This window comes from Adiantum capillus-veneris, chromosome 6 (assembly GCF_014529385.1).
Source record: "Adiantum capillus-veneris isolate H3 chromosome 6, ASM1452938v2, whole genome shotgun sequence".
In the NCBI taxonomy this organism is placed as follows: domain Eukaryota; kingdom Viridiplantae; phylum Streptophyta; class Polypodiopsida; order Polypodiales; family Pteridaceae; genus Adiantum; species Adiantum capillus-veneris.
In genome coordinates this window covers 150,486,639-150,501,198 of record NC_140936.1, presented here as the reverse complement: position 1 = coordinate 150,501,198, position 14,560 = coordinate 150,486,639, and the positions used below count along the sequence as shown (strand labels likewise).

Sequence of the window (14,560 nt, the reverse complement as noted above, 5' to 3'; positions counted from 1 at the left end):
CTCTTGGGTAATGGAAATCCTCATCCAGCGCATCGATCCCATGGCTCGAGCTTCATTCAAGACCCTGTGGTCTTTAGTGCTGAGGGCCCGATCGTGCAACAAATTTACCCATATGATGATGTACATTGATTTTGAATTTCACGTCGTACTCGTCCATCGCGTCTATCCCACTGCTCGGGTTTCATTCAAGACCCCGTGGTCTTTCGTGCTGAGGGCCCGATCGTGCAACCAATTTATACATAAAATAAATATAAGGGAAATACCTCTCTAATTTGTGGAAGTTCCCAAAATACCCTCATAACTATTTTGGTTCAATTGCTCACAATTCCCTAATCTTTATTCATTTTTTGACAATTGAGATTTGTTTTTGAGTGCTAAGCATCTAGTTTATCACAAATTACCTCTAAAGAAAAGGCAATTATGTCTCATGGTCAAAGCTTGCATAACCGTCTCAAATTCTAGTTTTAGTATCTTGTATTGATAGACAATCAATCTTCTTATGAAAAGCTGCAAATTTTTTAATCTTTGGAGAAATTTTGGGAATTTTGGAAAATTTGAAGGGCATTTTGGGAATTTAAATATGGGGGGCATTTTGGGAATCTTTGAAATTTGAGGGGTATTTTGGGAATTATTTTCCAATACTCACAAGGCCAACCAAAAAGTCGGTAGGGTTATAAAGCACGGTGCTGCTCGAAACTTTTCTATCTTCCATCGTGTTTGTCTCTCTCCCCCTCCCCCCCCACCCCCCGCTTCTGCGCTGTCTCCATGGCTGTCGATCTGGTGTCCGTTCCCTTCTCTTCCGAAGCAGGCCCTCGTTCGAAGCGGCGGCGTCTTGGCTGGGATGTTCCCGATCCCTCCCTTCTTTCCGATGCGCCCCTCCTCCAACTCCATCTGGCGTCCCAATTGCTTCAGGTATCATTGGTAGATCTCTTGCTTTGCGAAATTGCGACACTAAAGCTTTGTGTTTTTCCTCTGCGTTCTTTTGGATTTGTCACGTTGCTGTGTCATTACAGAAGTACGGTCTTGCCTGCTGGAGGATTAGGACGTTTGCTTTTGTGCTTTGGATTGTGGGTGATGCGGCTTTTTTAATCTTATTCGATGTCTTGGTGTCTGCTTGTTCTTGCGTCTGATTAAGCCATTGTGAAGGGTGGTTCCTTGGCGCTTTTGTTGATCACTGTCTATTTTTATGTTGCTTCGTTGCCTTTAGGTTTATCCCTCGCTTGTATCTGCTCAAGACAAGCAGGCGGCTGTCCCCTCTATTGTCCCTGGTGACAGTCTTGGTGTTGACTCTAAGATGGTTTGCAAGGCTGATGCCGAAGAAGTTTCAAAAGGGTCTGGCGATCAATGTCTTGCAGTGACTTCGTTGTCTCCTCCCTGGCACAAAGATGATCTGGATGGACACTTCAATTTCAATGTTGGGGAAAGCTTGACTCCAAGATGTATAATGTTGCATCGAGCAATTTAAGAGCCATGCTCCTCCCTGAGTACTTGCAACAAACACTTAAAATAGCGTTGATCATGTGCAGACAAAATATTACAGAAAATGGGTGAAGGCACGTTTGGGCGGGTGTTGGAATGCTGGGATCAAGAAGATGAAGAAATTGTTGCCATTAAAATTGTGCGCAGTGACGAGAAATACAGGGAAGCTGCCATGATTGAAATTGATGTTTTGCACACACTTACTGAAAATGACAGATCGGGCTCTAGGTTGGTCTCTCTTTCTTTCTCTAATCTGAGAAGATTTTAGGAACTTGCATTGTTGGGACTATTTGAGAGGTGAAACTTTTTGTTGCTTTAATTGGGTCTCTTTTTATGTACAGAGGTTGTGTCCAGATCAGGAGATGGTTTGATTACAGAAACCATATCTGCATAGTGAGTAAGAGGGATAGGTATCTGTGGCTAGTTAATGGAATCTGAGCTGTTCTTTCATCCTGAGCTTCATTTGCATTTGTTGCCAGGTATTTGAGAGGCTTGGTCCAAGCTTGTATGACTTTTTGCGGGCTAATGACTACCGCCCGTTTTCTATTGATATGGTCCGGGACTTTGGACGACAGCTTTTGGAATCAGTAGCATGTGTGTCTCTGCTTATGTAAAATGACTCTTGAATAGCTGCTAACTGCACACTTTTCAGGGATTTAATTTTTTGCTAGCTCACCAGCAATGTTTTGACCATGCAGACATGCACAGTTTGAGCCTTATTCACACAGATCTAAAACCTGAGAATGTTCTTCTGGTCTCTCCCGATTATGTGAAAGTTGTTGACTGGAAGGTACTTGATCAATGGGTGCCCAGAATGACATGCATACCTCCAAACAAAGTTGATAAGCTAACATGCTCTTTGCTTGCCTTTGTTCTTGCTGTTTTGGGTGCTTACAGAACACCTCTAAGCATTCACTTCAAACGAGACGGGTGCCCAAGTCAAATAGGATAAAGCTTATTGACTTTGGCAGCACCACTTATGACAGGGAATGTAGTTTGTCAATTGTGTCTACCAGGCACTATCGTGCTCCTGAGGTTATTTTGGGTTAGTAATAGTAATCTCTTCTTGTTTGTCTGCCCTGCGGAACTTTCAACCCCACGTTGCGCGCTTAATTGTTGTTCACACGAAAATTCATGTATCTCAGGGTCTGGGTGGAGCTTTCCATGTGATATTTGGAGCGTGGCCTGTATCATGGTTGAGCTTTGCTCGGTATTGCTTAACTTGATTTTGTCAATGGCCTTGAAATTTCGGGACTTGAATGGTAGTGCAATGCTTAACTATCATTACCCTGCTGTAGGGTGAAGTCTTGTTTCAGACACATGAAAATCTAGAGCATTTGGCCATGATGGAACGTGTTTTTGGGCCAATCCCTTCTTATTTGGTTAGAAGGTCGAAGTAAGTATGATACTATAAAGGTGGTGGCCCTGTAAGTGAATGGGCTTTTGTCATGTCTTTTACCACTTTTGCACAATGACATTGCAATTTGTGAGAAGTGAAACATATCACTGCAGTCTATTTTAATTTTTTGGGGGGACGAGAAGTGAAATTCTTAAAGCAAAAGGTTGTTGAACATGACGATTTGTTTTTGTTATGGAGTTCGCGTTGTGTCTGCCTCTTATTTGCTGCTCACTGTATGCTTTCTTTTCTTTGTTCATGATTTTTCAACATTTGAGTTTTTTCATGTATGGGTCATTAGTAGAGCTGCTCTTTTTATGGGTAATTCTTTTTCAATGTGTTAAAAGGACTTTGTGTTGTAAACTGAATAGGGGAAAAGCTTACAAGTATTTCAGGCATGAGAGGACATTGAATTGGCCTGATCAGCACACAACAAGGGCGAGTATTCGAGCTGTGGAACGCCTTTCTGAGCTCAGGGTGAGTGCTGTGCAAATGCTTTGCCTGTTGGCTGCTTTCTCTGTGATGCAGCCTATTTTCTGTTGTGTTACCATCATTGTCTTGCATTCCCAGGACTTGTTGGGGAAGCACCTTGAAAAAGTTCCAAGCTCACTACTGAGTCTGTTGGAGCGTATGTTTTGCTATGATCCATTGAACAGGCTCACTGCCAGAGAGGCCTTGCAGCATCCTTTTTTCCAAGAGTTTTCACGGCACTAACGTGAGATTTACATGTTTGGATGGCTCCTCTTGGAGTTACAATGTGGATGTGAACACAGGGGAAGGGCTGGCGGTGGTGCCATGAGAAATGAACATTTTTCAACATAGGATGTCTGGGCCTCAGCCGAATTGCATTCACTATGGTGATGCTGCAATTATGATCACACCTGGAAGGTGAGGTAGCCTGCATTGTGAAGGGAGAGGTTGGAGAGATGGGAACACAATATATGCATCCCTGCTGAAGCAAACTCGTTAATTGCATCCCTGCTGAAGCGGTCACCTTGTGCTGATCCGGGTAGGATCTTGAAAAGCAGGTTGCTGGCCGTGATGTTCATAAGGCAGTTTACAGCGGCTGCCCAAGTTGTACGACTTGCATGGAAGCCAGGTATAAAAAAGAACAACTGCGGAGATATTGGCAGCTAAATAGCTGAACAGGGCAGTTCTTGTGCCCAAGCCTCTTTGAAGTAGGTGTACGGATCGCAGTTTTGACTCGGCAGCTTGTATGAATGAAGCTCGCCTATCCATCCGAAAAGGGGTGGGTCAGTGTTTAAACGCTTCTGGTTTGGTCGATAGCAATGATGATGAGATGGTTTCAAATTTGGCAGCTTCAGGAAGCTGCTCAAGTTGTACGACTTGCATGGAGGCCAGGTGTATAAAAAACAACTGCGGAGATTTTGGTAGCTGAATAAGAGCTGAACAGGGCAGTTCTTGTGCCCAAGCCTCTTTGAAGTAGGTGTATGGATTGGAGTTTTGACTTGGTAGCTCCATCCGAAAAGGGGTGGATCAGTGTGTAAATGCTTCCGGTTTGGTCGGTAGCAATGATGATGAGATGGTTTCAAATATGGTCCTTCAGGAAGCTGCCTTTCCTTGGCATTTGTACTTTATCAAACTGTAATTTGATGTGTAACCCTAATTGTAGCGGACAATGCCCGCCCTGGAACAGGGCAGCAGTCACAATGCTGTGGTATGTGTATGTTGTAAAATGGCTACTTGCATAGCTTCAAGAAGGAAATCAAGTTCATCTTTGCCTCAAGTATCAACATTTCTGGTTCTAATCATCAGCTGATAGTTTGTAGTCTGTTGATGAAGTTCGATCGAACATTGTGTCTTGGTGATGAGGCTTGTGCTTGATTGAAATGGTTTCTTATTTCATGTGTCAATCTAGTGCTTTATAAGCTTTGCAACTTAAATTGGAGTTGTGCAGTTAGTCTAGAACAGGGAACTAAATGCTTCTATATCAAAGATGTTGATGCCGATGTCAATTGTATGCCATGCTAGTCGCTACATGGGAAGTGTGGCAGAGAATGTGTAGTTTTTGAATCAGTAGCTATCGCTGAAGACATTTGCTTTTTTTTTTTGGCCAATTTGAGGAGTGGAAACAGCAGCAATACCAGCATTGCTCTATTAAGCATATTGCCAGCGTTCAGAATTCCATTCTGAGCCAAGGTTTTTTGGGACAAAAAAATGTCCAATTTTTGTCTTTGTAATCTCTTGGTTACCGAATCTTGCCAAGTCCAACTGCATACAAATTTGGGTTGGGGTGCTTAGTTTAAACTTACATACTGGCTCTCTAGTAATAAAAACGCACATATTACAGAGATACGCCACGAATATCCCCCCCTCCCCCAAAAGGACCACGTCAGTAGTTGTTCCCTGTCTTCAAAGCTCATTGACACTTACTGCCTACGTGTCCCTTCCCTTGCCAGTGGGTTTGGCTTCTTTAGCTTCTGCTTGCGCTCTCCCCTCTCTGCCCATGCCTCCCTTGTTGTCAATTGGCTGCTCAGGTAGGGGGGAGAGAGAGAGAGAGAGATTTCTGCACACCCACCTGTGCTTTTCCCTTTGCCCCTCTCTCCCCCTTTGCCTTCCTCACTCGCTGCCTCAACCCTCGCGTGCATATCCCCCTTGTTGGATAGCAAACCCCCCTCCTTTATATACCCAACTCAAGGCGGTCAGCCGTTCATTGGAGCCGAGTGAAATGGCCCCCACATGGCTCCTGTCTGGAGGTCGTGAACGCCACCAGCGAACAGGTTCTAGTTGCCCACCATCTCAATTCTCGAACTCTCTACACCATTTTCTTGCTATTCTCTTTGCTTTCTTGTTGGGATACATTCAATACACTCCGCATCAGGTCGTAAACTCAAGTCCGGTGATGTTACTAGTGCATTGTTCACTGAGGAGAGAGATGTCAAATCTCTCGATAATGGTGGGCGTGGAGAAGCATACATGACAAGTGGTCGTAATCGCCATAAGGAAAAGAGGTGCAGCCATGATTGTTCACAAGATTGTAAGGATCACCATAATTGTAGCAAGAGTCAAGGCTAGGACTAAAGAAATGTAAAGAGGAATGCAAAGATAGAGGAGATCAATGTGGTTGAATCTCCATCTCCAAAAGTTGTTCCCTGACATGCATCCGCCATCAAATGTGCTTGTTTTCACTTGTGATTCGAGCGTTATTGGCTCTTGATGAGTGTCATGTGCAAAATTGGATCATTGATTTACGTGTTAGTTTCCATGTTACTCCCCATCGGAGATGTCAAGTTATGCATAACGAATGACACTGAGTTTATGCTTTGGGGAGTCAGACATGTTTCTAAATTGACTAAGAGTTGTGTCAATTGGTCACCATGATGCTTTATGCTATACTACTGTTTTTGGCAATGGTTCTTGGATGGTGCGTAAAACAAATTTGGTTGTCATAAAACGTCACAAATTTGATTTATTGTACTCTTTATATGTCTCTTCAGCTAAAGAGAGTTCTATCTATGTAGCCGAACAACCTTCTACTGAGTTATGGCATAGCCGGCTAGACCATATGAGTTGGAAAGGAATGAAAATCCTTCAATGTTTGGGCTACTTACCTGTGTTAAACTATTCTGATTTTGATTTATGCGAGCATTGCATTTGAAGGCAAGCAAACTAGACAAACTTCCTCACCATTACATCGAGAGTTGAGAAACCCTCTAGATTTGGTTCATAGCGGCCTATGCCACACAAATCCCTAGGGGAAGACTATATTTCTTGACATTCATCGATGACTTTACTCGGAAGGTGTGGGTCTACCTCTTAAAGGGGAAAGAAAAGTGTTTGTTACATTCCAAAAATTTTTAGCCGTGGTTGAGAAACAATCTGGTAGAAAGCTAAAAACTTGGACAATCTCCATAAGAGTTCAAGAAAATCTAAAGCAAAGGAGAGATTTAGTAACTGTTTACTACGCCGTACACACCTGCTCAGAATAGAATTGTTGAGTGTATGAATCACACGATTCAAGAAAGAGTCACATCCATGTTATCTAAGGCAAATTTACCTCTTGAGTTCTGGGGAGAGGCTGTTACGATAGCTGTACACATCATCAATAGCTCGCCTAGTACTCCGTTGAATTTCAATGATAGATAACATGTGTTTGGGTGTGAAGTGTTCTCATATCTTCATTGGTTATGGTGCAGATGGAGAGATGGGATATCGTCTCTGGCACCTAGAATTTAGAAAGGTTATTTGTAGCTCACAAGCGATATTCAATGAGTTTAAAATGCATAGATAGACTATTAAAGAGGTCGAATATTGGAAAGTCAGATTTGAGGATGTAACCTCCACAAATTGGAAAAACCAACTCACTCTACTAGTGAAATTTCCACCACTAGTAGTGCTCTAGAGAGAGCGGAATCTTGCAGTCAAGCAGTGACTCGGTAGTGAGGAGATTTACCCGTGTATCTCGTGCACTAGAGCGTTTTGAGCCAAGATTGGACTATGTGTTAGCCACTGATTGCGATGAGCCCACTTGTTACAAACAAGCTATTCAAATGGAAGATAGCGTGAAGTGGGAGCAAGCTATGCAATCTGAGTATAACTCGATTGTGAACAATGAGACATGAGATTTGGCTGAATTTCCAGGAGGCAAGCACGCCTTACTTTACAAATGGGTTTACAAGAAGAAGTTTACATCTGATGATCCTAAGCCTAAATACCATGCTAATATGTCTGGACGTTTCTGCGAAATGGAAATTGGAAAGAATTCGAGGGAGATTGCTGCAAGGGGTGTGCATAGGGACAGGAACAAAGCACAGTTATTGGGGGATTCAATGATAGTTGCCTGCACAAGTCGTCAATGCACGAGAGAGGGCGACGACAAAGACAACTCTGGCGTGAGCGCATGGCGCTCGGGGTTTGGAAACGTTGGATAGGAGCACGAGCGTCGTCGTCATGCAGGGTGACCAGGGAACTGACGAGGGACGTTCGTGGGTTGGATATAAAGGGGTGTGGGTTGTGTTGGGAGCACCAAGGTAGCGAGGAGGTCTGGAGACAACCACGATAAGGTACGCTAAGAGGGATTCAAGGAGCAAAAAGGAGTTGATTTTGATGAAATCTTCTCACCATTGGTCAAGATGATTACATTGGGTATAGTGCTTGGCCTAGTAGCCATAGAGGACATGGTGCTTGTCCAAATGGATGTGAAGACAACTTTTCTTCACGGGGATCTAGAAGAGAATGTTTACATGAAGCAACCTAACGATTTTTTGAATAGCCTAACATCGAGGAGCTTGTATGCAAACTCAAGAAAGCACTTTATGGCTTAAAGTAGGGTTCTAGGTAGTGATGAAAAAATTTGATGCTTTTATGCGGTCCCAAGGTTTCAAAAGGAGTCAAGAGGATCACTGCTTGTATACAAAGAAATTCATTGATGGTTCTTTGGTCATTCTCATTTTATATTGTACAAAATTCCACTAAGGAGATTGCCAAATTGAAGCAATAAATATTTGGGCGAAGAAAATGATTTTCTTGGTATGCGTATTAAGAGAGACAAGATAAGAGGCATTCTTGAGTGCGAGACCTAAGTTCGGAGATGCGAGGCAACAAAAGTGGAGTGATGCGAGGTGGGGGAGGATGAGACATGATCTCAAAAGACTTCGGACTCTTTTGCTTACCCTTCCGCGCCGGCGCAGGATGCTTAAGGGCCAAGAACGGGTGCCTACATTCAACGCGAATCGCATGCTTTTTTGATGATGCAGTTGCTCCACTCTAATTGCAACAGATTTGCTTAATTACTGTTTCGTGAGTTGCAGCCGACCTGATACTAGGCTTCCTAGGTCTATTAGGGTACTCAATGCAAGAGACGCTCCAATTGCGCAGCACAAGGCTCAAAGCTCAAGCAAAATTGTTGTTGTGTAGTCTGTTGTTGTTGCATGTAGGCAACAAATTGCTGCATCATCTGTGCTGCATCGTCGCCTCTTCATTTTCTCTGCTAAATTTTGCCACACCAACTCAATTTTGCATCAGGTTCACCAAAGATGTCGGGGATAATGGGTTCGCGAGGTGAGCCGGGTCAACACTGGGCTGCTCGCTGTGGAAAATAAGAGAGACAAGATGCACAACATATAGCAAAAGACATCGACAATACCGTAAATGCTTGCAGTTGACAACGTGAATGCTTTAAGCTGCTAATAATTACCCAAAGTGGAATTCCATTACAAATGTTTGCCATTAACGACACTGATAGAGGTAAGAGAGTTTAATGCTCTCAACTTAGACCAAGACTGCAATTTTTCCACTTATGCCTGCCATTAGAGCCTTTTGAAGCTAATTAGGAAGAAGAAAGTATCTAGAAAAATTCCCTCCTTGGTGCCCTTGTATTTCCCAAATACGGTAGAGAGAGGTTATCCTCTCTCCTTCTTGCCTTACTGCTCCTTTGCTTGCTTCCAAATTACAATTTCTGCCATTAGCAGCACTATGAAGCAAACCTTGAGCTTAAGGAGCTTAGTCCTCACTAATTTGGCCAAAGAGTATGATCTCCCGCGTCTGCTATTAGAGTTGTAAATTGGCTATAAGAATGTATGTTGCCATCAACTCTTTAATCTCCTTTCCTTCCTTGCTGACCTTCGACTTCTCGCTTCTCTTTCTCCACCTCTCCTTGACGAGATTCCCTTTGCCAAATCCTTGAGCACCTTGGTCGAGGACGAGAGAGAGAGAGAGAGAGAGAGAGAGAGAGAGAGAGAGAGACCCTCCCTTCGTTTCCTTCACCCCTTTTCTTGTCGAGCTCTCTTCTCCTTCGCCAAGCCAAGCTCCCTTGCCTTCCCCAAGCCGAGCTCCAACTCTCTTCTTTCTTCCTTATCTTGTTTGAGCTCTCCTTCGCCTTCCAAGCTCCACCTTCCTTTCAATATCTTTTCCACAATAACTTACTCCCTTTTTAATACACACCCTATTTTTTTCCTTGCCCATCAGTCACGGCGCCGTGACTGATGTGGCACATGAACTCTCTGTGATGACGTGGTAGCGTGCCCATCAGTCACGGCGCCGTGACTGATGTGGCACATGAACTCTCTGTGATGACGTGGTAGCGTGTAGCGCGAGCAGCATGAAATGAGTCGGGATTAGAGCAAAAAAAGGGGCGCCTTGGCGATCTAGCATTTTCTTCTTCAGGCGCGCCGCGATTTGAGCACCATAGCCCCCAGCGCGAGCGACTTTCTCTCACTCCCCTGCGTCCCCCGCTGCCTGCTCTAGTCGACGCCATCCCCTTTGTTTTCTTCTATTCTCCTTCACACACAATGTGTGTATTCATTTAAAATGGGCGGCCATATTGCCTTTCCATTGGGTGGCCATTCTTATTGGCTTAATTGGGTGGCCATAGTGCCTCTTCATTAGGTGGGTGGCCTTTTTCCATTGGCTTGGGCGGGCGGCCACTGGCCCCTATGGCTTTGCGCGGCCTACGCTTCATAGTAGGCACCACATTTTGTATACATATCGACCAAGGCACCGCATTTAACACGCATATCGACCAAATCATTGCCTAGCACGACATCTTTTCATAGCAGATCTCGATTGACAATATTATCGTGAATTTTATTGTCCATCATCTCAGATAATGCCACATGCCTATAAGACGCGCGTATAGGTGACTGCATTTATCGAAAACTATTCCCTCGCACTCGGTGAAAATAGCTCAGAGCTCCTTGCTGCAGCCGTGCTGGCCATTCCCCGCACCTAATGTGCCCCGAGAGGCACCGTTTTAAATTCTGTAGTCACTACCATCTGTGGCCCACTAACTGAGGCTGCCAAATCTGCCAAAAGCCATCTGGTACCTCTCATCATTGGTCGTCGTCACCAACTTCCAACATTAATATCTTTCAGGTCCGGACTCCTGTTGGCAAGCTGTAAATTCCTATAGACTTCTCAAGCTGCATAGACCGCATACAAACCTTGCTGAGGCTATAAAATTCCCAGATGGCACATCGAGCGAACGGCCCAGACTAGTATGGAACCGACCCCCGGTGAATCTTAAACGGCCAATATCTTGGCAACCAAAACTCCGATCACTAATCTAAAAAGATCGACACGCTTCACAAAGTGAGCACTTCAGGCCCATGCATTCATTTCATTTATGTCCCCTCATCTGCGGGCGCCTAATCCGGAAGGGATCTGCAATTGACTCAAACTTCAAACTGCAATAACTTCTTCACCGTAGCTCCAACCGACGAGCAGCAAAGGTATGCCGGTAGAGCACTTCAAGCACTACAGTTCTAGATCATACTCTCCCATCTATGTCACTTCAAGCATACTCCTTTTTAGCATCATTAAGGCATCTATTGGCCCTTTAAAGCTGCATCAGGCATATATTAATCATCAAACCTTGCATGTTATCAAGCCCTGATCACTGGTAAATAATCAAGTAGACTTCAATCAAGCACAATGCACATCCTTTTGATAATTTTCCCATCATGGAAGCGGAGCTGCACGACAACGCTGTCTAGTCTTGTTTTTTCATCAAGAGACTCTTGCAATAGCAATGTGCATAATGCATCAAACTTGACAACTTCAGGATTTCCTTGGGTCATAAGTCTTCACGTACTAGCAAAAGCTTGGTAAGAATCTGGCAAGGCATCAATGACAGTTTGCACAAGGGAGCTGTCTGAAATGACTTCACCTGCGGAAATAAGTTGCTCATTGATATTCTTGACACCAGCAAGGAAAGTGTTCATATCATCTTCCTCATGCATAATCTTCGATCCATCTCCTTACGGTGCAATGCAATTTTAGCCTCATTGCGACTTGCATAAAGACCAGCCAGAATATCCCAAGCATGTGGCAGATCTCGTTGAACGAATGTGGGGAGTAATAGTGCACTTCACAAACAACGCAATCAATGCATGAGCCTACGCATCTTTTACATCCCAATGAGCTTCCTCAGCTGTAGGCAAAATAACTCTAACTGAAGCAAGACCTGCAACATCCTCAACATCGCCTACATCCTCAGAATCAGGACGTACATCAATGCCCTGTACAATATTCCAGATGCCCTTTGACACAAGGACATGTTGCATCATATAAGCCCACATAGGGTAATTGTCCCCATCCAATCTGTCCTCAGCAGCAACAACAAACATCTTGAACACATCTGTGTTGTTGTCAGCCATGGTAAATGTTGCACTTGATGTGAAAACTGCTCGAAAAGAGGAGAAATAAAGCGAAAACAACACGTGCTATATAGCAAAAACTGTAGAAGACTGTAAGGGACTTGTTATGCAGAAAACAGCATCGACAAAAAATTTGCACAAAATGACAAAATAACTTGTGCAATATTGCCTATAGTGGAAACAAAAGCCGAAATGAGCCCGAATCAGAAATCTGAGCACACTAAGCTCTTTGAGTTCTTTCAAAAATTTTGTCGAACTTCGAATGCTTGCCAAAGCTCACTGAAATCAAAGAAAGTAAGCAGGCATGTGCTAGAGTTGCTGGTGACTAAGCTCGGGAGGATGCAACCTGCTCTGATACCAATTGTTGGAATTAGGGTTGCATGAAAACACACATAGCTTGGAGAAGATGAAGGAAGCTCAAGGCACACAACCAAGAGTATATTACTTAGTGTGCAATGAAAAGATAAGTTAGCCCTACAATGATGGACGTATATACATTGCACGGGGGGAAAAACCGCCTAGAGAGGAAAAAAATGCCCCAGTGGTCCTAAGTGTTTTCACACTCATCACTATCACATGTATATGGTGACACTAATTATATAATTAGATGAATCTATATTATTTATGTTAAGAATCTTATTTACGATTGTTGACTCTAATGTAGGCTGGATATCCATGGCCCAATTGTCTCGTAGCTTTTGACCAGGCAATCTAATCGCATATTAGCATCATATGTGAATGATCATCAAAACACATAATGAAGTTCTGTCCTTTATGATCTTTTTTCTCACTTTTTGTTAGTTTTCTTTCATAGATTGTTGGCAGAACAAAATTAACAGCTCTTCCTAATACAGAAAATGCTATTTGTACATTATGTAGTGTTTTAGGTCACAACCAATTATATTAATTGCAAGTGTAAGTGCCCAATGAAACATTATAATTTGGACGCACTTATATGTAAATTTGACCATCTGTAAGATTACTCTCAATTCCTCTAAGAAATTGGTCCTATAGATTTCTATGCCTTATAACTAATATCATTACTAAACACGAGACTACTAATCGTGCTTTAAGTAGGGGATTAATACCAACTTGGACACACCCAAGATGAGCAAAGTAATAGCCCTTTTTAAGAGCTTCAACTCTCTCATGTTGGAGGATCTTGGTGAGCTTAATAAAACACATTTCACTGTCAGAAGGAATGGATGCAACTAATTTATTGTCTGCATATACAGTTGGTTTAAACTGATTTTTGTGTCGGTAGACTTGTTCGGGTTTTAATTGTGATATTTGCCATTGAGCAAAGGGTTTGGCTTCTATATTGCTAATGAGAGATGTGCAAAGTACTTTGTCACTTTAGACAAAGATTTATTCAAAATTTCCATCAAAAGGAATGGATGCAATTGATTTATTTTCTAGATATATAGTTGATGCACGGATTTTGATTTTTTTTTGTGTTAATAGAATTGTTCAAGTTCTAATTGTAATATTAGTCATTGAGGAGATGGTTCCGAGCTTCTTCTATTGCTAATGAGAGATGTGCAAGAGACTTGGTCACTTTAGACAAAGATCTATTTAAAAAAATGCCATCGAAATTGTAGGAGTCTTTGCAAGAGTTTACACAAGAATTTTTTCGGAAATTTATGTAAAATTTTATCAAGGATTTATCTCTGTAGATTAATACTCAAATTTGAGTGGCGACCTTCGGACCACAAGATCATGCGACCTTGCCTCATAATGAAGATTCAAGAAAATGGCAATAGCTTTGATGAATAGATGATGTTAAAGGATTAATCTTAGTAGATTACTCAGAGCAAGTAGCCTTCAATAATAATCTTATTGAGCCTCATCTCATACACAAGAGAGGTTCGATATCACATTGAAAAAGATGATTAAGACATAGCTAATCTCAACAAACAAGCTCTGATACCAATAGACGCACACACGACAAGATGCAAGCGGAAGGAGTGTATTTCTATTGACATAAGCAAATAAGAAGGGGAATACTGAAGAATGTAATGGATCATTAGGAATACTAAGAGTGTTACAAGACTAGACTCAACATAACGCTTCACACCAGATTATTTACAATGCGGGGAGGCCTTGCTTATTTAGGGTTCTAAGGAAGATTCATAAACAAGCTAGTGTATTGGGAATAAGTTAGTGGGCTTCCTTTTTCAAAGTAGGTGACTCAAAAGTAGGATAAGCTTGATTCTTATACCAAGTGTATGACCTAAGAGCTTAGGTATCTTTATACATGTTATGTAAGTTTTTTGTATATATATTTTTTGTACACTTTTACTTTTTGTGCGCTTTTACTATTTGATGATCTCATATTATTTTGTCCCTGGAATGGTATGAGGATCAAAGAGGGTTGGCATAAAATCTACTAATGTCATCATATTGAGAGCTATAGGGGAATCTTCAAATTTTGAATCTATGCTTAAAGAATCCTCTATTGAGGAAGAGGATTCACTTTTAAACTATGTAATGTTGAATGCAAAGTTAGAGATTTCATCGGAGGAGAGCTCGAAATAGCTGTATCCATCTCCCAAAATGGTGTTTTTGA

The 14,560-nt window shown here is 42.5% G+C and overlaps 1 protein-coding gene across 2 annotated transcripts; it reads left to right on the top strand.

Annotated features, from left to right (window-relative positions):
- Positions 1-715: 715 nt before the first annotated feature.
- LOC147456477 (serine/threonine-protein kinase AFC3-like) lies at positions 716-4,622 on the top strand. 2 transcript variants are annotated; one of them, XM_086514928.1, is made up of 11 exons: positions 717-912; positions 1,208-1,439; positions 1,527-1,707; positions 1,821-1,872; positions 1,959-2,073; positions 2,178-2,269; positions 2,377-2,524; positions 2,625-2,689; positions 2,778-2,875; positions 3,247-3,352; positions 3,446-4,622. In XM_086514928.1, exons 1-11 carry the CDS (start codon positions 766-768, stop codon positions 3,587-3,589), a joined length of 1,380 nt encoding a protein of 459 aa, XP_086371054.1. In that variant the 5' UTR covers positions 717-765; the 3' UTR covers positions 3,590-4,622. The 2 variants fall into 2 exon arrangements, with proteins under 2 accessions (XP_086371053.1, XP_086371054.1); XM_086514927.1 differs by having other exon boundaries at positions 716-912; positions 3,247-4,622.
- The last annotated feature ends 9,938 nt before the right edge of the window (positions 4,623-14,560 follow it).

Coding starts and splice junctions, on each gene's coding strand:
- LOC147456477 (XM_086514927.1), top strand. CDS start 766: ATGGCTGTCGATCTGGTGTCCGTTCCCTTCTCTTCCGAAGCAGGCCCT. Junction 2,270..2,376: donor TGAAAGTTGTTGACTGGAAG/GTACTTGATCAA, acceptor GGGTGCTTACAG/AACACCTCTAAGCATTCACT. Junction 2,525..2,624: donor TGCTCCTGAGGTTATTTTGG/GTTAGTAATAGT, acceptor CATGTATCTCAG/GGTCTGGGTGGAGCTTTCCA.